Source organism: Pholis gunnellus (assembly GCF_910591455.1).
Source record: "Pholis gunnellus genome assembly, chromosome: 9".
Lineage (NCBI taxonomy): Eukaryota > Metazoa > Chordata > Actinopteri > Perciformes > Pholidae > Pholis > Pholis gunnellus.
Window position 1 is genome coordinate 13,220,955 of NC_136535.1, and position 27,074 is coordinate 13,248,028.

At 41.3% G+C, this 27,074-nt stretch overlaps 1 protein-coding gene across 1 annotated transcript in view; it reads left to right on the forward strand.

The window, feature by feature from the left end:
• Positions 1-27,074, forward strand: part of schip1 (schwannomin interacting protein 1) — a gene marked incomplete at its 5' end in the record, with an annotated part of 188,696 nt that overhangs the window by 57,062 nt on the left and 104,560 nt on the right. The window contains 3 exons of the mRNA XM_079165860.1: positions 976-1,040; positions 1,255-1,311; positions 1,851-1,986. Of these exons, the coding sequence (XP_079021986.1) occupies positions 976-1,040; positions 1,255-1,311; positions 1,851-1,986 (258 nt within the window). The remainder of the gene's footprint in view (positions 1-975; positions 1,041-1,254; positions 1,312-1,850; positions 1,987-27,074) is intronic.

Here is a 27,074-nt window from a genome sequence, read left to right on the forward strand (position 1 = left end):
TATATCATGAATACTAAACACCCAAGATCGACACGCCAAAGCACCACTTCAGTGGTAGTGGTGGTGCTTCTACTAGATGTAATATATTTCTCAGTGTGAGTCTCTTTAAAGGCCAATCGCCTAATAGATGCAATATATTATTTTTATGCATGCTTCATAATGCAGTAATGGCGCAATCAAACAAAAAAAAAAATCTAATAAAAGTGGGACATTCTGCAGGTTTCACTGTAAACACACACACACACACACACACACACACACACACAAATACACGGTGATGTAGCTGTGAGCTGCTCAGTGCCCTGATGTGACCCTCTTGGCTCATCAGGAAGAACTGCTCCACTTAAACTTTGTTGCTCCCTTGTAATTGAATTAGTCTGCTCAATTATGTAGAGGCAGGCCTGTCCTCATTACACGGCACTATTAAAGCTTGAGGATGGAGCCGAGGGGAGGAGAGCAGCAGACGAGGAGAGTAGCATGAAGCTCAAAGTTATAGTTAAAGTGAAAGTGTCAAGTTTGATCGCTCTAATCTCCAACGTGTATGTCACATCTGTGCAACAACTGTGCCATAGTGTGTGAATTATGTCCTGCTCTATGGTATCTGCCTTGCTTGTCTGTCTATGTTTGACTTTCCTCTTGGCGCTTGTGGGCCAAATGCCTTGAAAAATGCTGAACCAGCAAATTGCTGCACTAACTTCACAGGAAAACGTCGAACTGAGCCGTTTTCTGCCAAACCACTTGCTGCAGGGGTCCCTGAGCTCAGCACAATGATCACACATCTGGCAAACATCTAATCATATTTGCACACACACACGCACACACACACACACTCACACACACACACTCAGTAGGGCTATTGTCTTATTAATCTCCCTGTGTCTGCGCTGAAGCCACATATCTGAGATTTCAACTGCTTTCTTATTTCTGTCTCTTTGTCCCTCTTTGTGTCCCTCCTCCTGTCTCTATCTCAAACAGGAGCAGCTGAAGAGCCTCCAGAGTGGCTTCAAGCATGTTGATGATGGAGGTTTCCAGCTGCAGAGGTGGGTTAACACACACAAACACACACACACACACACACACAGAGAATAAACACAACCCAGAGATAGAATGAGCAGCCTGGCCTTAGTGCTGCTGTGAATGCCCATCTCCCTGCAGATGGGACCAAGCCATCGTTGTTTAATTACTGATAACCCAGACTGAGATTGGACTTGTGTCTGTCCTCTGATTGCCCCCTACACCCCTTCCCCTTCTCAGTGATCATCTGACCATGGACCTAGACAACATGCCGCCCATTGAGACCAAGGTGTTGATGTGAGTATTTCCTTTCTAGCTGAAAAGGAGCAAATGTGGATGTTTATTTTTGTTCCATAAAGTATGTCTAATAATTAAATAAAAATCCTCCCAACCTGTGATGGCACGAATCTGACTGGTTGATGATTAACAGGACGGGGAAAAAAGAAAAAAGCATGCCTGCTATTTCTTGGTGACTTTTTTTCCAATCTTCACATTTCTCTGTGAAATAATGTATAAAAGTGATTCGATTGAAACATTACAGAGTTATGTAACCTTTCTCAGGGGTCACAAGCCAAAAAGGTTGCAAACTGCAGGTTCATAGGGTATTATAGGAATCGGTTGGGATTGAGATAAGTTAGGAAGCATAATGCATTCACTTTAAGACTGATTCTGAAAATGCTCTGAATTTGAAAGAAAACCCACCTCGTGAATTGACTGATTCTCAAGAGAACTGACCTCATTCAATGTTAAACATTTTAACAATTCAGAACTGCGTCACATCGTAAAGCTTGAGTGATCAGCCGTGCCTTCTCCATCTCTTCAATCGCTACATGTAGTATCCAGCGGGCCTGGCGTGACTTCCTCCAGAGACAGGAAGCGGAAAAGAGGAGCCCCTCCCCTCCCTCCCTCTCCTCCTCTGACAAGATGAGCATGTCCATCAGCATGACGACCCTGTCCGATGGGAGCACCCCTGTAAGTACTGCTTTTGCCAGAAATACTCTCCATTACAAATTCAAGGCATTCATACGGTGACTGGCGGTGTGTCCGGAGGCAGTGTGTGTGTGTGTGTGTGTGTGAGAGGCTACGTGTCTTTGAACAGTTGAACAAAAAGGTTTGCTAATGTTGCTGTTTCAGTGCTTTTGAACTGTCTCAGTCAGGCTTTGTACGCACCATATGTGTCACATATCAGATGTTGCTGAGGTGTTAAGAGTATTGTGCTGCCTGTGGAGAATATGGGACAGTGCGCACAGTCCCGTTGCTGTCCAGAAGGGGGCAATATCTCTCAGCGTGCAGACTCACATCCATCCTCTTCTCTGGGAGCAGAGAGTAAATATACAGGGATTTGGTCCGACATTCACACACTTTCTCTCACAGCAGCAACACGCTGAGAATTGAAATCCGTGGAACAGCTATTCTCATTCAGCGCATATTCCCCTCATTTAACCAGCCCACAATAAATCCCCGGGATTTTCTCCACAGCGTCTGTTCCAGTCATTATAATTCTACACTGACGTCGTCTGCCGCCTTCGAGCTGAATAGCAAGTGCGTGTGTACACTTCTCAACTAATCTCCGGGCCTGAAGTCAACAGGCAGGTTAAATCTCAGAGACAGCTGGGAGAGGTTCTGTGTATGGGCACACTTAGGTGGTACTTGTCCGCACAATCACAGAAAAGCTTTTCACACAGACAGTTTGATTTGGATTCTTGTGGATAAAAGGAGGTCAGGTGGGTTATGAGTGAAGAGCGTTCGGAGTGGTGTGCGACTGCAATGAATGTGCGCACCCTTCATGGCTTGTGGCTTCACAGTAACGCGTGATGTGAGCAGCTGACTGGTCAGTATTCAGGTCAAGAAGGTTGTGAATAAAGTCAGAAGGCAGCCTATTCTTTATTCTATACACACACACACACTTACAGCACACACACACACACACATAGTAAACACAGCTTGTGTTTGAGATCCTTTGGGATGTCCAGGAAATGCTTAGATCTTCTAAAAAGGCAGATGATCTTCACTGAGAGAGAGAGAGAGAGTGTGCGTGTGTGCCTAAGGTCAAGGGAGATAGCGGAGAGCGGTAGAGAGGAAAGGAAGATGAAAAACAGACGTTGGCTCACTGGTTGAATGTGCTGACGCTGTAGATCCGCTCTCTGTGGGCGCAGGAGGCTCAGCATCTCCTCTCATACAAGTTCATGATTTTATTTCACTTTTTGCCGGATTGATTGCAACAGTCTACACGATATCTGCTCTATTACCTTCACTGTGTCTCGCTTCATACGCTGTCTCTCTATCCTTTTTTTCTCTCTTTATTTGATTGTCTTTTCCGTAGAGCAATGCATTTGGTGGATGTGACAGCTCCACCCTGTTTGAATTTTGTTTCTGTCGACCCAGCGATACGTTCTCGATCCACAGCAGGCAGGGTCCATACATACATAGATGCACATACACACACACACACACACGCAAGAAAGGAGACAGGGTGATGTGCCAGCCATCTCTAAAGTGATTGAATTTGTAACCTTTGTGCCTTTAACATCCGTCTTTGACAAAACCATGCTGCATGACACTGCAGCATGTGTGTGAATACATTTGTGTGTGTGTGTGTGTGTGTGTGTGTGTGTGTGTGTGTGTGTGTGCTTGACCCCGCTTGCGTGTGTGTAGTGTGCATCAGTGTACGTAACCAAGTCTTTGTGTGTTTCTATAAGCAAGCTATTTTTTCATCCTTGTGTGTTTTCAGGGCTGTTATGCTCTCAGCAGTGTATGACTGAAATATAGTTGACATGTGACTCGTTACTGTGTGAATTATCTTTCACGTTGCATCTCAGCTCACTCATTGCCATGGCAATCCTGCAAAATAGAGCAGCGCTGGATATCTCTCTTCGTGATCGATCCCTCTGCTCCATAGCAACACCACAGAGGGAGGCAGAAATTATAGGTTTCATTAAAGAGGAACCTAACAAAACTCTGGCTTTTATGCCCAGATATGAATCAGCTGTCTACATTTTATTGTTTCATAATACTGCACCGCATCAACACACAGCCCGCCGACCACCTACAAGTACACACACATGCACACGCACAAGGAAGAGTGAACACACACACACGCAGACACACAGGCGCATGGACACACAGGCCACTACAGCTTTAATTTCAGACTGTCGAGATGATAGATGTATTTTTATAACCAGACATCAATCAATAGTGTTTGGGGACTGGCTGAATGTTTTTCTAGCAGGATTGCCACTAAATTATTTGAGAAATGAAGATGAAAACAAACATCCAGCAAAGACCTAATCCCATACAAGATGTTTGTTTTATTATTTGTTAAAACTTTGAGGTGTTTTAATCCCGAGTTTCAGAATAAAGTCTGGTTTTCTGCCTCGCTTCATGCCTGCATTTTGGGTATGAGAGCTGTCCATTGCCTTAGTGCTGAACTAGTAGCCATCATGTAGTAGCCCAGTGTTGCCACTAGAGGGAGTTCCTGCATCACTTTTTCTTCTGTTCTTTCTCGGGAGTGACTGGACCAATTGCGGCAGACAAACATTTTAATATTTTTTTGGGAAAGCAACAACCTCAAGAGAGCCAAAGTATCATAACTAACTACAGTCACGTGATGCCTGCTGTGTGCATTTGAATATGTTACACAGGGTACAGGATTCTTTGATTTAAAATGTCTACTTGTTTCTGAGTTCTTCGGGCATTTAAGTATATATGGGTTTCACAATCCCACAAATACCCAATCGTGATGCATAAGAGTGGGTTAAAATAACAGAGAGCTATGTCAGGTTAACAAGGGCATGATGAAGGTACAAAATATGTATTTACTTTGTTGACTGTGTCTTCCTGCATACATATATATATATATATATATATATATATATATATATACTGTATATATATATATATATATATATATATATATATATGTATGTATATATACTGTATATACACAGATGTATGTGTGTTGGCTGCTGAAGGGCACACAGGGGCAGCTTAGTCCATCTGGCCTGCTAAGGTGCAGTGAGTCGGGGCCGAGCAGAGCAGCACTGCCTTCCCCATCTGCCAGCTGTCATGTTTCTCCTTCTCTGCCCTCTCCATCAATGCTCTCTTAATGTTCCCCTCCTCCCTCTCTTTTTTTTTTGACATGTTATAGTTTATTTTTGCCTCCGCCTTTCATATTTAATGTCTTTCTCTTTCTCTATGCTTGGCTCAGAACCTCCCTGCATTTTTTTTCTCGTTGTGGCGCTCACTCCCTGTTTCAGTCTCGGTCCCTTTATCACTTGCGAACCCCCCCCCCTACTGTTCTCTTGGCTTTATCAGGTCATGCAGCTGCAGTACCAGCTATGGAAGCCGAGCAGGGGCGATAAAAGAGGTTCGGCAAAGTCTGGGGGATGTCCGTGCAGGGACTGTATCTCTGCTCGTTGTGTACATTGCAGGTAGATAGAGCAGGAGTTGATTCCACAGAGATTAGGGACGTTCAGCAATGTTTCATATCTATTCAGGTCTCCGGGTTAACTTCTCGGTCTTATTGGAGCTGTCCTGAAATACACCACTGACTCAAATTCGTCATTACACAAAGCATTCGGCAGATTACTGAACCAGCAGCCTGCACCGACTATACCCTGTGTCAAAGCATTTAACCTCTCTCGTTCATTTTTACCCATCTAATCCAATGCACGGTCCAAGTCGCTGCCCTGTCACTGAGCTCCCATTATTTTATTCATCATAGGGTTTTTTTTTTTCTATTCACTGTACAAGCCAACCTTTCATTACTATAGATAGAAGAAGGCAGGAAAGGTCACATATAGTATCAGCCCAGTTGAATGGTTATTGCATTAAGGCCGCAGCATTGTTATTGTATGAATGACTCCCCCTCAGGCTCATCGTGTCCCCATTATGTTGTCTTTACTGTACATTAACCTCGTGGTTCACCATTCACTCATAGGTGGACAAAGACAGCTCACCAGGGTCGAATTACTCAACCACTTTAATGGCACTTTTTGTTTGTTTATAGTCTTTTTTAAATAATGTTGAGCTTATTTTAAGGTAAATGTATATTAAATAGGACAGTATGTAACATTTGGGGGGGGGGTTATTGGCAAATAGTAAATATAATATTCGTAACTATTTTAATCAGTGTATAAATAATTAAAGATCGTACTATTGCTAAGCCCCTGGTGTTTTTATTAGTGCTTTTTAATGTTTCGGTGCCGTTCATTATCACGCTCTCTCTGTCGGGCTGAGCTGCTGCAACTACACACACACATAGACACAAACACAGACACGCACACAACGCGAGCAGATAGGCCGCCGTGGTGGAGTGAACCAGGACGCTCGTGTTGACGGTAACTACGCTTATTACTGTACATGCAATATAATATTTGAGAGTAAAAAGCCAATACTTTATCAACGCATCTGTGAACATGTAAAACGAAAGTGACACGTTACATTTGTTTCCAATGAGCCATTAACGACTTTATATGGTGACTTTGCTGTAAACGTATATAAATTATAAATAACTTCTAATTCAGTTTTAGTTTATTTGCTTTTAAAATCTTTTTAAAAACAATACTTTGGTCATAAGCACCACTTTAATGACATATTGTATCGAAATAAATGTGTCACTTGGTCAGCGAACATTAAACGGTCCTTTGATGCTGCAGATAATGGAGAGCATTCTGTATAAACCTTCAGCTTGCTGAACACAAGGACATGCCTTGCCGTGTACTTGACATTGTGTCAAGAACCACACAATTATTCTTAATTATTACATGATTGCCAGCTATCAAGCCAGTGGTCTACTGCACACTGACAACCTTCCAAGAAAGGCTATTTCCCAAAAGCCTTTCCCCACTTCTCTTCCACCACGGACCAGAACATCCCTGTGATGATTTATGGTAATTATGCAAATGCAACATAAGGCTTTGGAAATTAATGCTAACCCCCTCCACTTCGTCACTGGAGGGTGGGTGTAACTGCATCCAATGCTTTTACAATCCTGTTACTGTAATACCGGGGACAATGCAAAAAAGCCTAGGTCAGGCGATTAAGGATTCCCTTGAATTACTTTAGGTTTATTGAAGCCTCGTGGAGGCTATTCACATGTTTAATCATTTGTCTTCATTCATTAGGTGCAAATTGATTGAAGAGGAAGCCTACACATGAGTTTAGACCCCCTTTCTCAATTCCTCGGGAGTGATGCTGAGATTTAATTGACATAATCCCTCTTGTCATAATCTCTCACCTAGAAGGGATGCACAGTAAGGTAGCGGCGCAGGTGTGGGTGTGCTGGGTCTCCACTGTGTCTGAGGTGGAGTGACAGCCCTGGCAGGATGTAAGAGGACTCGCTGTGACAAACCAGCCACGGTATTGATTGACAGTATCATTAGTGATCTCTCACCACTCCATCACCACCTTGTGTGGAGAGAGTCTAGATTCAGAAGCTACAGAATTTACATTCTCTTGTGACCGCAACCAACTAAGCTAAAAACAAACTAAAAACAATATTAGCCTTTTTCTTTTTGTATGCACTCCAGCTCTTGGTTTCTCTGTAAATGCCTGCAGACATGTGAAGGACATTTGTATGACTCTTATAATTATGTATTATGGAGATGGAGCCTTCAGTGCAATGATGTCTGATGGGGGGGAGGCAGCGAGGTCTGACTCTCTGCTAATCACCTGCCAGCGGCATGTCAAGTCAAACATGGGCCCTTTCACACCTGGGACATGTCATGTCATACTCTGAGGTGTATAATACACATTACATGTGACATGCTGGACGTGTATGTGTATGCGTGTGTGTGTGTGAGAAGATGGAGATGGAACTAAATGCACTGAGTCTTAATTAACCCTGGAGCTTGTCTTTCATATATGAAGAAAAGCCATTCGAAACGAATGCTGCGTCACTAAAAGCTGTTTTATTTTGCTTTGGAATCTGCAGCTTTTTAACAAATGATTGCAGTCCTTGCTGTTGTATTTGCATCTTCAAGTAGAATCCACAGGGGGTCACTGTTCTGCGTGGTTTGGATTGACCAGCAAAATAGCGGGGAGTAGTCCAGGTGTAGTAAAACCCCGGGTTTAAATGCATCCCAGCTCTGCTCATAAGGGGATTCCTCTCCTTCATTATTGGACGGCAATAAGTATCAATCTTGTTTAATAGGATGCAGATTCCGAAAATCTGGTCCAAATTGTTGGAACCGCAGGGACCCTTGTTGAGGACACTCTCAGTCAGCAAACACTCTTCTTTTTCCACCTCATGAGGGCCTCTCCTTTCAAAGATAATAACCCATTATCAACATATTTTCCATTAAAAAGAGAGGTGAGCTGCTGTTTTGTATTTTGCTGGCTTCTCACTCTCTCTCCCTTTCTCCCTCTCTCTCTCTCTCTCTCTCTCTCTCTCTCTCTTTCCCTCTCTCCTATTTTTCTTCCTCTGCCTTGTCTCTTTGAGCCTTTTAATTTCGCGACACCTCAATTAAATATTAAAGTGTTTCAGGATTACGTCAGACTTGTGAACAAGCTGCTGGGTTTTTCCAGTCTTCTATATATACATTTCCTCCTTCCCTTTTTTCTTTTTTTTCCATTTCAGTTGTAAATTTCTTCACTAGAATCAGATGTAAGTACATTTGTATCGCCAAAACATGCATGAATGAAGACCGTACACAGGCAATGATAATTATAATTGTAAACAATGCTGGATCAAACCCTTTTGGGGCCATGAGTAGGACTCCCAGCATTGCACTCCAATGACTGCATTGTATGGTCGACGTACAGCAAGTCACCCGTGTTAAAATTTCAGGGAGAACAGAAACGTTTTTCTGTGACTTGTTAATTGTAAATATGATAATATGTAAATATATTTTTTATTTTAACAGCTTTAAGTTTGTTTTGCAAAGTGTGTCATCCACTACATCCACACCAACAATATACAATAATGAAAATCACTGAAATAATGAGTGCAAATTTACCTGGGAAAAGTCAAACATATACAATCCGTTCAGTACATTGTCTTTCTCATGGAAGATGTAAATATAAAAACAAGACTTCACATCTTTATTTGACTCATTTGCCAGGCCCTGAAGAGGCGCTCGGTTAGCTTGTACTTTGAGCAGTTCATTTTAATTCATAATGAAATTACACTGTAAATCCTAAACACATGTTTTAATATATTACATTTATAAAAAAACAAAGTGCCCTATGTTGGACAGGGCTGTATGTAGCATTAAAGCAATGCAGGTTGTTTCTATGCTTCATTCTATCTTTTTTTTGTCTTTAATTCTAATTCTCTCTCTCTCTCCCTTTTTCTAATACCAAGAGTGCCTTTCTGTCTTTCTGATCCCACAACCACCACCAGCACCACATTATCTCATTGATCCGTACTTGCCCAGCAACACGGCCATAATTGATCATTAATGTTTGATTGCGGATGGTGGTGATATGAAGAGCATTAGATTGACACAATTATGAATCATCTTAGCTCTGGAATCTATAGATTGGGGCTTTGCAGAGGTAATCAACGACAGATTAGCCGCATGCTGCAAAGTGTCAATCTTTACTGCGAATAGACAGTTCCCATGTTAGATTTCTGAACTATAAGTGGGTCATTCAGTTGATGGATACAAGACACAATTCGCTGATCAATGCTCATAAGCATGAAGCACATTTCTTCAGAATATACAACGGGTAGGGGGATGAAGAGAAGGATCATGGGCCATCAAACCAAGAGATGAAATCCAGTCAGTCCAATTAAAGTATTTTCTTTCTCGACTATATTCAGCGTTTCATCCGTTTGATCAGTAAGTTTGTAAAATGATGGATCACATGCACATTAAACCTGCTTGTTTTTGTTTGATGGCATAAAAAGTTAATTGCTAAAAGTGTTTGGATTGGATTTGAATGAAAATTAGAATTTGGCAAGATAGAAATATTGATTTTAGGTAAAAACATTATTTGATTACTGGCATGCTTTTGCAACTGCAACAATTGTGTCGGTATTATTTAATTTACTGAGGACAATTTAGTTTGTTTACATTTGTTAATAGCCATTTTGTATGTAAAAGCTGTTGGTCGTCCACAAACAGTAGAAATCTCATGTTGGAACGTGATATTTATCACATCGGGCTCTGCATGTTGTCAAAATTTAACAGTGAAAAATCCTGCTCCATGTGCTAAAAATGTCTAAACATCTCACTTGAGTAGAGAAGATGGTAAAAACAGCTTCTTGCTCCAGTAAAACAAGCGTTGCCTCCCTATAAGCAGTGCTAGTATGACAATGTTTTATTAATAGAGCTCAAGCTCTCAGCCTCACACTTTAACTCGGGCATTCACGTAAACCTGCATGCATGCGTGCAGAGGCACATGGGAAGTAAAGTGGTAGGGGAAAGCGTATCGCATCTCATTAATGTGTATGTGACAAGATTTTGCACATACTGTATACCTCAAGAGCTGTGAGATGTGTGGGCGTGTGTGACACCGGGTGTAAGGGAACAGCCTGCAGCACTGTGTATATCCAGCCTCATTTACCAGATTCCACTCCTCCATTATCAGCAGGATCATTATCCTCTCTCCTCCCTGCCCTCGCTGCCTCACTTCTTCTGGGGCTCGCGTGGCACCGATGAACACGCACATCTCACTCACTCACACTCAGCCAGAATGCTTGTTATTCTGCACCCTTTTTTACATGTGAACAAAAGAAGACAATCGCTGGGTGTGCCTGGAAACATACAGGTGCGGAGTTTTGTTGTTTTGTTGCCACGGTATTCCTGTACGGTTAAATAAAACTAGCGAAACACGGCTAAAGTAGCGTGGCTGTTTGTGTATGCACTATGTCCTGCCTCCTGACACCAAAGGCTTGCAGGCCACAGTTGATGCTGCATAAGTCTGCATCACTTGCTATGGAGATGCTGAGATAGACATCAACAGACAGATCAGATTAATGTTTCGACACTGCAACCAGTCGAAAACCACTCACTCCGTGCACACATATTGCACTGTTGAGCCTGATAGAATGCAGTTTACGTTGCACATCAAGGTCATATATATGTGCTCATGAAAGGACACATTTGTCTATGTACACTGGCGGGGATAACAGGAAATGGAGCATTAACCATTCTCTGGCTTGGAAAAGATCAGTGAAGGGAGTAAACCAAATGATTTCACGACTGCTCTTGATTTTTTTCTGCCTCGTTAAGTATTTCTTTCTTTAAATGTGTAGACCTCTGCATTTTTCCAGTTACTTGTCAGAATGACAGCCTTCCCCCACTCGTTTTGCTGTGATTTTCACTGCCTGGTCTTAACTTGTACTCTTGAGAGGCTCGCTACGTTGTTATTAAACTTGAAGAAGCACGGCTTATTACAGCCCTGTGAGATCCCACTAATAGTCACAGTGGCTGCTGGCGCATGCAGCGTTAGGTTACACCGAACCGACTCATGGGAATATCAAAGACGACGCACATGCATCGTCGGTGTTTGTGTGTGTGTGCGTGTGTGTGTGTGTGTGTATTTCTGCAAACTCAGATTAGACCATCTAAGATGTGATTTTTATTAAAATACATCAAGGGGACGTACACTGCCATCACCGCGACGTGCTTTACCATCTTCTAATTGGTTAACTTGTCTGGGCATGTGAAATCATTTTAACTTAAAAAGTTGAAAAATAACTAGATTAGCGAAAAGTGGATTTTACTGCAAACTTTAAGTAAAAATGTATTTAGTTCAATTGTTACTTCCAATCTTTCAGCATTCAGCTAAATTCCACTCACACACACAACTATTTAAATTCTCTGTTTTCAATTACTTGAATTTTTAAGGCAATTCATTGCCTTAATTTTTCCAAGTAGTAGTAGAAGTCGTAGGTTTTATCTGCGTTATCAGCGTAATGAACATGTAATCTGTTTCAGAAGGAGAGAGGGAGGAAGGGGATTTTGTTTCTCGTTTATTGGTTTGGCATTTAGATACTGGAGAAATCCCGAGAAAAAGAACGGAATGAAATGTATTGAACAGAAGGGAGATAAAACAAGGGGAGAAAGAGCCTATTCTCCTTCCCACTGAGTGGTCTAGTCTCCAGAGAGAAATATACTGATTTGTGATTAATGAAAAGATGGCGAAGAGGCTTCCTCTTTCCCTCTCTTTCTTTCTCCCCCTTCCCTTTCTCTCTCTAACCTGACTCTCTCACGCAGAAAATCCATCTCGGTAATGATGTCTGTGTGTAGGGAATGATTATGGAGCAGATAAAGAGAGAAATCAGCCAATAAAAGGAACACAAAAACATTCTACAGTATTATCATCACACAACCACTCTGCAGGCGAATCGAGATAGCGCGTTATCATGAAGTAAACACCTGACCTCTTGCAATACGCAAAGTCACAACGTTCTCCTGTGTTACTTTCTATCCACTTTTACAACAAGTTTGCATCATAGATGTTGCCAATTTAGCAGGGCAGTAACATAGCAGTAAGCTTTAAAGTGCCTTGCCAGCAGGTGCTAAAGCGTGCCTTGTGCATCAGGATCAGAAGCAGAGGGGCGCGACAGAGCGTCGGTATTTTACGCTGGGGATTGAGAACGAGCTGGCTTTACAGGGGCTGTACTGAAATGATGCAGTGTGCAGGGTATGTTTTGATTCAAAAAAAATAGTCCACATACAGATGGGGCGAATGAGGGGGATCCTGAGCTGTGTGGAACTCGTTCATGCCTCATTAAACCAGTAAACTGTTATCAGCTGTGTAGTCCTTATCGTCACATCCAAAACACATCAGCACAGCCACACATCCCTGCGCTCCAATATTACACGGCATCACTTTGGCCTCCCTGTCTAGCCGTTGATAAACATAAGGGCAAAGGGAACGAGGGATGTGGATGTTGAAGAGGGACATTTGTCTTTCAAACTGTTCCTGCGAGTAATAAGCGGGGAACTGTGGCAGGAAAAAAAAAAAGTGAAATTGACGAGTTGTGAGATGTGCAGAGAAAAGGGAAAGGGGTGAGCAAAAGTATCATCATGAAAGCCACCTGGAAGTTGAGGTGCAGCGCTGCACCTGACTGTCACAAGGGAGACTTCAGAGCAACTGTGGAACAAGCCGTCATTCACCGAGAATTACTCGGGGAGGGCAATCTGTTGTTAGTATGTCAAATGTGGGGAAAGGAAAATGGAGGGATAGGAAAAGATGGTAATTAGGAAAATAAACCGCGTTTTCCCATGAAATGCAGGATGCCGTCAAGACAAGCTTTGATTTGATGTAGAAATGTATTCAGTTCACGGTTTTAAGGTGAAAGGTATGTGCAAATCACTTGCTAGTCACGTCGTTAGTCGGTGAAGTTAATGTCAACCACACTCTTTGTGGAAAAGAGTGTGGTATTTGACGCATTTGGGTGAGAATGTGTTGACCCAAAATATGTCCCATGGTATGGCTGCTAGGTAGGACCATATAGCTGGTGCTCAAATCACCTCAAAAGGCTGAACGGAGCCGGAACTGAGCACAAAGCCTTTCCTGGATTTTCACGCAATCTAATTTCCTCTTGTTGTTTCAGCCCTTTCTTCCAGTAAACACGGAGTTCATGTCTGTTGGAGAAGACAGTTACAATCTTATAACCTGTACAACAAGCTTTTCTTTGTTGTTTAAGCTCCCTCTTCTTCGATATGTTGGGGAAAATGCTGCCTCCCAACATATTTAGTATAATGTCATTGATATAAATTGGAACAAAGAAACACCTCCTCAGTATAATGCGATACCATTCACCGTAATGTTAGAGCAGCGCCTCTGAAAAACAGATTCTACAAGAACTGAACATTATAACCGTAGAAGAATTTTGGCTAAGTGTACCTTATAAACTGAGTTTATAGTATTTGTCAGAATTGAGTTAGCTTTTTAAAAATGTATCAAGTATTCAGGTTTTGTTTGTCTCTGTATTCAGTAACATAGTACATGTTGCCTCAAACGCAGATGACTGTTTCCCCTCGCTGTATACTGAATGACAGCAGACGTACTGTCCCAGACTAAAATGTCTACATATTCACATCAAGTGTCAAGGAAACAATGCATGCAGGATTCACAGAGCAAACAGAGGATGCCTGACAGCTCTGATACAACAACACTTTTCCCCTCACATAGAGCTCCGCAGTCTCAAAACCAGTCATTCATAGAGTTCACGAACTCTGAAAAAACAACAAGAAAGAGGGAGAGAGAATAAAGCGATGTGGTTTGTGGGGAAGAGAGTACGAGAGAGAAGACGGCGCACGTGAGGGAAGAAGAGAGGTCTTTCTAAGAACTCTCACAATCCTGCACAACTCTTCAGTCGCTTCCCACTCCTGTGGGTTTTGCTTAGAAAGGGCGATCACATTTGCCATAGAGATGAAGTCATTTTAACAGCTTTGTAGTAAGCAGATCTCCCCCGAGACTAGAAGAGGTAGAAAGTTCAGCAGGTACGAGCAAGGAGATGCTAACTACTGTAGTTTCGAGGCGGAGAAGTTTTCCGGTTCCAGCCATGTTTTATTAATTGCAGTTCTGGAAACGAATATCTTGCACAATATCACCACTATAGGTTCCTTTCTGTCCTACAGTTGTGTTATTTATTTATTTATTGTCTCTAACTCTTTGCACACCAGCTGTTTTTCTCTTGAATGTGGATAAATATTTCATTGGATGATTTCCATTCTTCAGTAGGCAGCTGTCCCCCTGCCATAAAGGCTGGCATATGGAAAGGACCTGAGTCTCTCTGGCACAGTAAATGTATTCAAATCACAAAACATCAGTCACAATACTTATCTAATACACTTCCGTACCACCATCTCTTATTTACTTATTTACATATTTATGTTTCAGGGTCTTTTACAAATTCAATATTGTCCTCTTACAAGTATCATTTTGAATGGAGGACAGAAATCCTTGTTTAACACAGCTGTGTTGGGTTTCCAATACAAATCCATCTTGTACAGTGAATGAAGGCAGCATGGTCGGCACAGCTACTATATTTTAGTCAACAGCTGTAATTAAATGACAAACGGCCAAGCAGACTCGTTGGTTGAGCAGGGCTTTATTTGATATATTTCTGCTGTCAAGGCCATACGAAGACTCTGGTGGTACAAACGTGCAGTAGGAGTGTCTTGCCGGGGGACATAAATACTGACATTTGATGAAATCACATCGTAAAGAATATCTTATTTTAGTCAAGTGCATTCAAATCATGCTTGTGTTAACTTCAGATGCATTTTTTTCTCAACAAGATAGCATGTAACCTGAATTCTGCTGTTAATTTGTCACGATTATATTGAAAGAAGATGTGGATAACTTGCAACACAAACCATACTTCATCATATTACTATATAGAACAAGAGAGGTGTTGATATATGATCATCTTGGAGGATGTGGTTTGTAGTGCTGTTGAGTTGTATTGCGTTTTACTGAGAGGTGTTTCTGTTATTTAGCCCACCATCATTGATATAAATAGAGTGGACCAACATTATGACCTTCAAAATGTAATATATTGCAGAACTGGTGTATTAAACTGCATTGGTTTTAGCTAGGTGTACCTAACATGTATGTCCAAGACTTGAGAAACTAGAAACAAATACAGGCTGAGAGGGAGATTAAAAAAGTTTGACAGAAAGAAAACTTTCTAATTTCAAGGCAAGCGGACACATATTTCATCTTTCTTGTCTTTGTAAGTGTGAGGCCAGACTGGCGTTAGCTTGTGTGAATGCTGTATGCCTGCATGTGCTATTAAATAGAACCCACTGGACCGTGATTCCATATGGCTGGCCCCAATGCAGCCAGTGTCATGCCAGTTATGCACTAAGATTAGCTAATTCACTTTTCGTTAAGGCAGATTGCTCTGCGCAAAAGCACATTTTGTTCTGTCCAGCACTCTGTTCTCTCTCTATGTAATGATGGAAAGCCTGTCTGCAATGCTGTGGTTCAGATTTCTACATGGACTGGAGCCAGGATGAGGAGAGGATTATAAGTTATAGAATAAGTTATAAGTTGATACATGATTGTACGAAATCTATGTATCCGAGGCATTTATATGCTTTACGTACTGTGTATTATCGTCCGATTTGTTGTTAGAAAAATGAAATACAACTACAAGCCTTTCTTAATGTGTTAAATTTGAAAGCAACAGCAAAGGGATTTTGCAATAAGGATCCGCCTTAAACGCACCAGTTTGAAACTGTAACTGCAAGGTTTTTTTCCTGTAAACAGCTGTCATATCAGTGAACCGGTGTTCATCTCTGCACAGCTAATAATCCTGTGGGAGAGAACGGATGGCATGGTTGTTTGGATCCATTTCAGTGAGCAGACCGCATGGGCTTAAATGGTCGGCGTGGGCGAAGGAAATCACCAGGACATAGAGGAAAGTCTGTATTACCTTGCTGTCAGCAATAATGCATTTGTTTTAAAGTTGTTTTGTTCACAAGTAGCTAAGATCTTGTCTTTTTTTGAGCATGTAAGGACGCGTGGGTGTGTTCTGTATGTGTCTGTGCATCCCAGGCTCCCTTTGATCAGCGCTGATGTTTAATTACACAAAACAAGATAAGTCCTCCATCTGAGCTCGTTGAGCTTTGTCTTCTGTCCTCCTATCTATTTCCAATGGAAAACAGCTGGACATATCATGGGGAATAATACAATTCCTTATCCCAAAAGGCTTGCTGTGATAGCTGTTTGTGCTCATCGAGTGCTCCTTCGTAGAGACTGACGTACACCCGGTGCCCAGCTACAGTACTTATCCACGGTTTAGTGCTGTCCATCAACCGAGACTGTGTTTTGTGAGGTAGCAGTGTCTCTGGATGCTTAACGCAGATGTTCATCTGACAGATAAAGACAAAGAGTCTGCTATGGCTTCCTACACAGTGTATGGACTTGTAGACCATCGTCTGTAGTAAAAAAAAAAAAACGATTTACTGTATAAAACCTAGCTGTTGACTAAGATGAAAATGAATGGGAAAAGAGGGCTCCCACACATTCTGCTTGTTTCTCCACCGAACCCATGATCACTCTGTATAGTAGCTACAGTGGAAGTGAGAAGGGTGGAAAGAAAATGTGAGTTATGGAATCTGTAATGAATAGTCTCAATGACACCACTAGCTGCCAGATCGCATAATTTAACTCAATCCATCACTAAAGAAAGACTTTCGACTCTTCCCCTGCAACTGGAATAAGAAAATCCCAGCTACTCTGTCCGATTTTAATACTGAGGCCATCGATTCACAGGCTGCTATCTCCCCACAGCCTTAATTACATGGTATCTCGTGTTCTATCTGCCCTCCCGTTCCGAGCCTGGTCATGATTCAGTGTGAGATGAGTGAGATGAGCCCAATCTAATTAAATAAGAGAGTGAGACGAAGAGAGATTACAATACCAGTGTGTGCAATAGGACCTGGGCAGAATAATGTCTATATTTGGCTGTCACAGGGTTTATGAACGGCTTAGATGTGGAACCACAGCTCAATTAATTAATAAGATGACTAGCAAAAGATATGAAACCAACCTCATTAGAGGCATCTGCACCAACCAAGTGTACAGTAAATACAAACAAAACACATGCACAGTTGCACATGCATGAACACAACAAAGTTCTTTTGTGTTAGTAATTAGAAGAGGAGAATTTTTAGCATATTTCAGGAGTGAATGCATGAAAACATTGGTAAAAAGGAGAAGTCAACAATATGGCTGGCTGATAATTCAATATGATAATTTATTTTCTTTCACTGGAACCAGATCGTGATGAAATATCAAGATGTTCTAATACTTAATTAAGTCGTCTAGATTGATAATAACAAGCACATACTAACTCAAGTTTCACAGAAAATGTGATCATTTACACTAAAGTTTTGAGAAAATTAGAAAATACTCTCAGGTATTTAAATCACGTCTCCCTTCGTTTACATGCCGTTGTTCTTATAGCTGCTCCAGCAGTGTGATAATGTCGGTGTGGCAACCTGCGTCAGTCGGCCCATGTCTTTGGTCTCTAGACTGAAATATGTTAACTATTTGAAGGATGGCCAAAAATACTCGAAGCTACACTTTTATCAGGATTTAATTATGGCGATATATCATAGATTAATGCAAGTTCATCTTCTTTGAAAATATATGATACACCACAATAAAATCAAACATTTGCAGGACAGCCAAATTAAATTTACAAAATCAAACATTTATACTTACCGTATCATAGAAAGGAAACAGCTCAGTGTTTTGTGTGTGAATGCTTGTGTGCTGCTGGAAATTCCTGAAAAACAGCTCACACATGGCCCTTAAACAGTAAATATCGATAATCCCTGGCATATTGCAGAGCCCCTGACCAGCTGTAACCCCCCGAACAAATCAGTGTTCCTTCATTGGGCATCCTTGTGTGTTTAGTGTAAATGTAGGTGGCCGCTGCTGGAAGGCATAGGTCCCAGTCCTTGCGAGTGTTATCTCTTTAACAGAGCATGAAGAGTCCTGTAGAGCTAATCAGTCGGGCGGCCTTCTCTGTCAGTGGGACACACACCAGTCAGAAATCCCTTATTGCTTGAGGCAAAAAGAGCTCCAGGTATCTTTTAGGGGAAAACAGGTGGAAAGGAGGGATTTGGGTAAATAAAAGTCCTGGAAGCATTTCTAATGCACCTCCATTGAATGCAATGATTTCCTTTTTTTAAATGATATCACTGATGCACATTCCCCCTTGTATGGCTCGTCCAGTCCAACTTATTATCCTGCATGTGCTCCCATCTGAGGTCAGATACTGTACGAAGGCCAGAGTGATCAAATCTGACCTGCAGTTCATACACATGTCACATGACTGAGGCTTGACTTCCAGGGTGAGGTCAAGAGTCAAACTTCAGAGTCGTTGACCTCCGACCACCTCCCAGCACCCCTTAATTCATTTAACATTGTCCTTTTGATGTGGTTTTGAGTGCAGTTTGATACACAAGGGTAAATCACACTCTCAGTATCATTTCAGGTTGCTTTAGTTCCCTGTTATTTGAACATCACCTCATGTCTGCCTCTATCTACGCTATCGCCTTCCCTGCTCCTTTGGGCTTTGTTCCCTGAGCTGAAGACAGAGAAGACCATCACGGCTCTGCCACAGACAGTTTCACAGCAAACACTGGCTTCTGACTTCACAGTGCTGAAACCAACTCGGATAAGAGGATTATGGGACTGAGGACGACTGAACAGGACGTTTAGTGTCGGCGCCCATAAACAGTCCGATCAGCAGCTAAGGGTTATTAGGCATCTCCCAGACTTAAAGACTGTCTCTGTCTGTAACTTACTGTCCTCAACTTCTCCCATTCTCCTCTTTTGCCTCTCTTTCTTGGCATCCTCCCAATTCTGCTTAACTTATTGGGAAATCTTATGTCCCGGCTTTATTTTACACTGATTTACTTCCTGTTATATTTTTGCACCTTTTCTGTTTAATTTATTTGGTTCCATCTCCCTCTTCTGTTATTTCGCTTCTTCCTTCCTTAACCCTCATTGTTGTCGGTAACTCATCAATGTATCAGCATGGGAGTAATATCGCAGCTTGCATTCATCATAAACTTTTCTAAACTACTATCTGGTTGGTGGTAATACCGCATATGCCTCTGCGTGTGTGTGTGTGTGTGTGTGTGTGTGTTTGTGTGTGTTTATGGAGGCTATTTCCCCTACTCTTTTTAGTGCCGTCGATTTAAAGCCAAGAAAATATATGTTCAGCTCTCCTGCCTTAATGTGTGTGGAATGGCTGAGTGCTGTAAAAAAAGAGTCGTAATTGCACCGCATCTGAAAGGAGCGGGCAAAGTGACGATCCCCCAAGGACCCCCCCCCCCCACCAATACAAGAGGAGATAATTACTCAGGGAAAGACAGAGACGCACAGTCACCACCTTGTTGTCCTTATGGAGCATCAGTCATATAGCCTGGATGGATGACGTTGTAAAACTGTGATATCCAAAGAAACAGAAACAGAGGGTTTCATTTCAGGTTTGTGTCTTTTTACCATATGAGGTGTAATGTCTGATTAACTTGATGGTGCTGCTCTCTATTCTCAGTTGCAGAATGACTTTTAACGGCAGTTGGTCTTAATGTCACAGAGAAACCAGCATGATAATTTGCCTTCAGGGAGCGAGGACACTTTGGTGCCTGGCTCGCTTTTTCCTATTGTCACTTTTTTACTTGTAGAAGCATTTTAAAATAATTACTTCAGAGCGTGGTTTTATCGCAGTTGCACTGGAAATATTTGATTACAGTTTTAGTAACATGACCTTTTGCATGAATGCTCTGCCTCAAATACATAGTACAGTGCAGATCTGCACATGCCAAAGAAGGCTATTCAACCTTTTGAATGAAATGTGTAGCATTCAATTACCAAAGGTAAGATGTAAAGTCTGGTTTACATCTTATATTATACTAAAGGGACATACGATTCAAAAGATGATAATATTTCATAACAGAAATACTAACAAGAGTTACTTCATCAAAAATCTACTTAAGTGGATGCAGCAGAATGGCTGATGCCATTTGTAATATATTTAAAAACATAATCATCAGCTAATTATTTAGTATTATTACTTGTAACTATAGCTGTCAAAATAAACCATTTGTAAAAAAGTAACAATATCTCTCTCTGAAATGGTGGCATAGAGGTACGAAGCAGGATAAAATTGTAAAAATTGTACTTATTGTAATTGTAAAGGCACCTGGTTACCTCCCACTGCTGTGCAGCTATCTGTATAACCTTTTACTACATGGTGTGACCGATGTGATGCAGAGTTCTCTGACTTAACATATTAGTGAATCAGTCTAGTTACGTTAAGCTTAGTACTCTCCATTACTACATCATGTTGATGGTGACAACACATTAACTGAAATGCATTAACACAAAGACTAATGTAAAAAATCAGAGCTTGGAAACCAATCTGACGATAATGTAATGAGTTTGTCTATTTGTTAAGAAGAAAGAGAGAGAGGCCAATGAGAGGGTACAGTCAATTGTGGCTGAATAAAGATATAGAGTAAAACTGGTCAATAGATGAGAGAATGTCTGCTCCAATCTTTCAAATCCATCCATGTTAAGCACAGATAAATTGTTTCATTCTGCACACACACACACACACACACACACACACACACACACCATTATAGATAATTCAGTATGTATTTAACAAAAAAAGAAAGAAATCAAAGCCTTAAATGGTTTCTTCTAATGCTTTAACAGTGATTTATTTATTTTTATATTTGTACATGTGATCAAATACTCACACACTCACAATATGCATTGTTAAGCAAAGCTTTTAAAATCAAAACATTGTGCTGTCTTGTCTGTAATGTTATTTGCATACACAACAGTTCCATCATTTTTAAGCGCTAGTACGCACACAGTCAGACCCCCGCAAGCCAATGACTTGCTTAGCAGGGGGGCAAAGGTATTCATGTCCCATTCTGGTGGCATTTCATCTGTGGCTCCAATCATCTTTCACTTGTAGCATTTCTTTGTAATTCGGACAAGATATAAGGGATTTAGAATAGGCCTGTTAAGTCCATCAAACAGTAATATCACCACCGTCACCTCTGGCCTTCAACTCCACAGTGTTTTGTCTAAGTGTCAGATTCTAACAGCTGCCATGTTAAGTGCACTGATGTGGACTGTGCTGTTGAAATGACGTCATAGCTGTCCTGAGCCTTCACTGAGCATTACTGTGAGTGTTGCATGTTAACCAGCTTTGTTGTAAGGTCCTCTGCCCACAGTTTGTTAGTCTTGTTGACAAACACGTACTGTAGAAACAGCCTTACTATATTTTTCCTGACCTTTATGTGAAGTCATACTCCCTGTATAATAAAAACTAAAACGCTTTTCTACACTAAAAAAAACGTCAGCTGTGGCGGAAAATTATTTCTCCTCAGCCAAAGAAACCCAATTTCGTTTGTATTGTCATATTTCCAGCAAATGAATTGAGTTCTAAAAAAAGTTATAATCCTTATTGCTACAGGCAGAAAAATAATTGAGTCAGGGAGAGGTCAACACACACACACACACACACACACACAAAGAAAGATAAAGGCGCACACACATGCACAAACTAGCTTTGGACACAAGTGTGAACATTTTCACAGACCAGCACACAAACGCATAACTCTGAACACAAAAATACACATTCTTATTCAAATGAATAGATATTCACAAATGCATGTGTACATGTTTACCGATACATACACACACACACACACACACACACACAAATTAATCTGCTTTATTTATTTTGATTAGGCTCTGAAATGGCAGGAAAGAGTTAACTCAGTATACAGCAGGGGTTCTCAACCTTTTTCTTTTTGATTGTTAAACATTGTCCGTCCCATGAAAAAGTTGACGTCCCAAATAAATTATATATATATATATATAGATATAGATATATATCTATATATATATATAACAAATAAAGGAAAACAATTAGTTTTTTGCCACTGTCATTTGTAATGACCAAAATAAATAATAGGCTTACCCTCACCTATCGCTGCCGGCCGTTATGAATCCAAATTGATTGTATTCAGGTTCATATATTTCCTCAACACACACTTTGGAGCTTTTACTGGCGCAGGTTAATTTCCAATATCACTTTTTGTTTTAGGTAATGTTTCCCATGTTTCCCATATTAGTTAGCATGCTAACATTTACTCATTATATTTAACATAAAGTACAGCTACGGCTAATGGGAATGTCATTAGTCTTCAGGTATATGGCCATAATCCTGAGTATTGGATACATTTATATTTGATCCGAGAGATTTCCATCACAATTTACCATAGATCAAGGTATTCCTTCTTTTGTTGGAACAACAATCCAACAAATAAAAAGTGAAGTAAATCAGAGAAAAGGACCACATTTCCACATTTGAGAAGCTGGAACCAGTAAAAGTTTGTCAATTTTGCATAATAAATGATGATTAATTCGTTGTCAAAATTGTTGATTTAATTTTCTGTGAGTCAGTTAATATGTATACTGTACATACAAACATGCACATCTGCAAACTATACGATTAAAATAAAAAATAATCCTAACATTGTAGGATACTACAAGTGTCTTATGAAGACACATCATGCATTATGAGATCAGAGAGTACCAGGGAACCGACAAGCTATCTGGAGTATACATATTCATTGCTATGGTCTTACTTAGTAATATCTGTGAGCAGACATGAATAATCATCCAGTGACGGCCCCCGGTTGACTGTGTTGCCAGGGGAAATCAAGCTGAACCGCACCCAGCAGGGTCCCTTCCATTCCATTAGCTAAAGCACAGGTAGATCAGCCCTGTCTGCCCGACTCCCACTGTCACATCAACAGAGGCAGATGTGTGTTTGCGCGCAGAAGTGTGTGTGTGCCCGCTTATTTGGTGGGACAGCTATGGTCACACTATGCTGCCCTGCACACACCTACCTGATATGCAGCCATTAATCATTGAGCAAGCCCTAGAAATACCTCTTAAAGGGATTTCTCTCGTGCGAGAGTGCGTGGCTGTAATCAAGGCAAAAGAAGTGGCCCTTTGGTCTTCTCTCTCTGTCTTTTCTACTTCTTCTTTCTTCCTTTGTTGTCGGGGAGAAAAGACGGCTGTTATTGAAGCTTTTACCCTAAGTGTCCTTGCCTCATCTCTCTGATAAACACTCTCTCAGACCTGATAAAAAAAACTTTGATTGAGGGTGACACCTGCCAATAGTTATGGATACTTCCCTTTTGTTTGTTACCATTTGTGTGTATGTGCATGTGTGTTTTAACGTGTGTGCTTGCATGCATATCTGCCGGTGCTCGTCCATATGCTTGATTGCAGTTGGTCTGTCTGTCAGCCAGGTTTCAGTCATTAGGATCGTATCCAAATCGCAGCAAGCTGAACCTCTCATCTCTCATTTAGCCTGATGGACACCCGCTCGGGGAACCACAGAGGGGAGACACGTCCCGCTCTGTCTTTCCTTCTCACTCACTCTCTCTGTTTGTTTGAGCGTGCATGACTCTACGTGCCTGTACTCGAACAGCTGAAGGGCACTGAGTGTAGAAATGTATTTTCTCTTCATTAAAATGAAAACAATATTGCAATACTACTCCCAGTCTATTTTCGCAACATTGGCCGCGGGTATCAAAATTGAGCAGATAAAAAGTTATGCCAGTGGAGCCTGATTGGTACCATCCAACGTCATCAATGCCCGGTTTGCCTATATACCACTCAGCTCATGTTCCATGACTGTATGGCACAATATTTAATGAGCTGTAGGCGTAATTACAGAAAGATGAGTAGAGAGAGAATAGGTCAGCTCTACATCTTCTAGAATGGCAGTGGTAATAAAGCACCCTAGATAGCTACCAGCATGGAACTTCATTCAAAATGCACCTGGTTTAAAGCCTGACATTTCACACATTAAGTAAAGGTACAGTATAATAAAAAGGGGTCAATTTAATTTCCAGCTTAAAGGTGGTTTTTAAAGTTGAGCGTGAATCTCTTTTTTTACACTGAATCATCCATTGTTTCCGCATGCATAAAGATCAGCCTTAAAGGAATAGCTTGAGACGTTACAACTCTGATATACGTCTGTACATATATGAAGTTTCAGCCAGCAGACGCTTAGCTTAGCAGAAAGATTGGAAACGGGGAAACATCTATAGCCTGGACAAGAAATAGCCCTCTGTAAAACCACAACTTTTTACGCTTTGTTTTTTGTGAGGATTAAACAAACAAGATATGACATATTAATTAGTGACCTATAGAGGTGCTACTAGGCTAATTTCATCACCATTGGTCAGAGCCAGGCTAGCTGTATTTCCAGCTTTACAGTGTTAATGCTAAGCTATGCAAACTGTCTCTTGACTACAGCTTCATACTTGACAGACAGACATGACGGTGGTATTGATCTTCTCATCTAACGCTCTATTTCCCAAAATGTATTCTTCAAAAACGAGATAAGACGGTTTAATAGGGTCCAGATTATTCCCATTTAGTTCGGTGGTGAGAACACTTGGTAAGAACATGCTGAATGTCCCCTGTCATAGTATAACGCATCTGAAAACAGAAATCAGTAGAATCCCCCTCATTCCATTCACAGCCACCTCAGCGTATCATCCCGCCCATATCAAAGATAGAACAGAGCCAAACAATAGCGGCACGCTGATCTGACATCAGCATAATTCATAAAGCTCTGCAGGCGTATCAGTGTCAAGCATATGCCAATGCTGTTTAATTACTAGACAGAGATAATCCACAGGTAATTACTCCTTTTTATTAATTTCCATTTTTAATGCCCCTATACCCATTGGTTTACTTTGTCGCAGCTGCTGAGGGGCTGCGGTGGAAGGCATTATGTATTAAGGGAGGAATCATTTCAAACCTAGTGTATTCCCAATGCATGGAGAAGAGCCATTAGACTGATGAAAATAATATGGTAATTTGGCAAAACTTCAGGCTCCAATACATTTTATATCCAGCTGCAACATTGTTGGCTCTGTGCCTCGAGCACTTATACTTCATACAGCCAAATAATAAGCTCTGTTGTGTGTGTATTGTATGTTTCTTTTTCTTTCTTTACCTTCTGATGCCTCCGTCTGCCTTTTTCTATGTTGAAAGGCATTTGTCCAGCTGTGTTGGTCACATGTCCTACCAGCCAGTCTGCAGTGATTTTTGGGGCTTGACCTTCTCAATACACATCGAGAAAAGGATGCTATGAGCTAAAACAAACGAGAAAACTGTGAAGACAAGACAATGGCAGACTCGTGAAAAACTGAGAAAGGTGAAGGAACAGGAAGACAATAAAGTAATGTAAGAGAGAAACGGTTGCGTAGGAGTGGTGGGGAGCCGGATCATTACGCTTCACCACAGTACCTTCCTCGGACATCGTTCTCCCTCTTCCAATTAAACCCTCCAAAAACAGATCTCTGCAGAGAGGAGGGAGGCACTCAACTAAGACCCAGAATGTCTCCCACTGGTCCAGTTTCCCTGGATAAGCAGTGGATCAGTGCAACCGCAGCAGTGCTGCGTCTGAGAGACTGGGACCTGCTTTGTCAAGTTGAGGAAGCTCCAGCTGTTCTGTTTCTATATGGAATTGAGGACGCATCCTTTACCAGAATAAAATGAGCTCGCCTGGAGAGAACAAGAGTTTGTAGATTTATAGCGGGCACTTTCAGCACAAGCCAAATGGTTCTCTGATGTAATCAGGCCTCACATCACATGAGACATGGCTACCCTATGCCCTTTGTCTCACACACAGACACACACACACACACACACACACACACACACACACACACTGCACACATGAGGAAACAAACAGACCTATTAGACTCAGGTGCACATACAAACACTACTGTAGCTGTACTATAGCACCTCCCATATCCTCTTCCTCCAATTAAGCATATGCACTTCCTCTTTACACTCATAAATAAATACAGTACACGTGTGTCTACGAAATGGTAAACTATGCACTACAATCTTCAGCGGACATTTTTTTTAATTTTATTTAGAGTATCGACCATTTCCTTCTCTTGCATCATGTGCGTGGATCTGCATAATGTCCTAATCATTGGCTCTTAGCAGGATATTTGAAACGTCGTTGTCCTGAAACCTACAAAATTAATTATAATGCAGTTGGATTTGATCAGCTGTTGACTTGAGTTTCCTAAATGTGTTGAGCTCCACTGGCTGAGAAATGGGAGTGTACTGTGTGTGTGTGTGTGTGTGTGTGTGTGTGTGTGTGTGTGTGTGTGTGTGTGTGTGTGTGTGTGTGTGTGTGTGTGTGTGTGTGTGTGTGTGTGTGTGTGTGTGTGTGTGTGTGTGTGTGTGTGTGTATGAGAGAGAGAGAGAGAGAGAGAGAGGGTGATCACATCAAGCAGCTCTGCGATGTGTGTGTGGAGACAGTAAGAGTGTTGCTAGGATGCACATCTCTCTCAAAAGGAAATGAAATCCAGATGACGCCACAGCAGCAATCAATTAATCCTCCATGAAGTCAAGACAAGAGTCATGAGCACTCCTACACACACACACATATATATAGCAGTGATATATATTTCACACACTGTCCTTCGTGCAGAAAGGTAACCAAGACCAGATAAAAGCATTTAACAGTTTCTATTTATTCCTGACCTTTG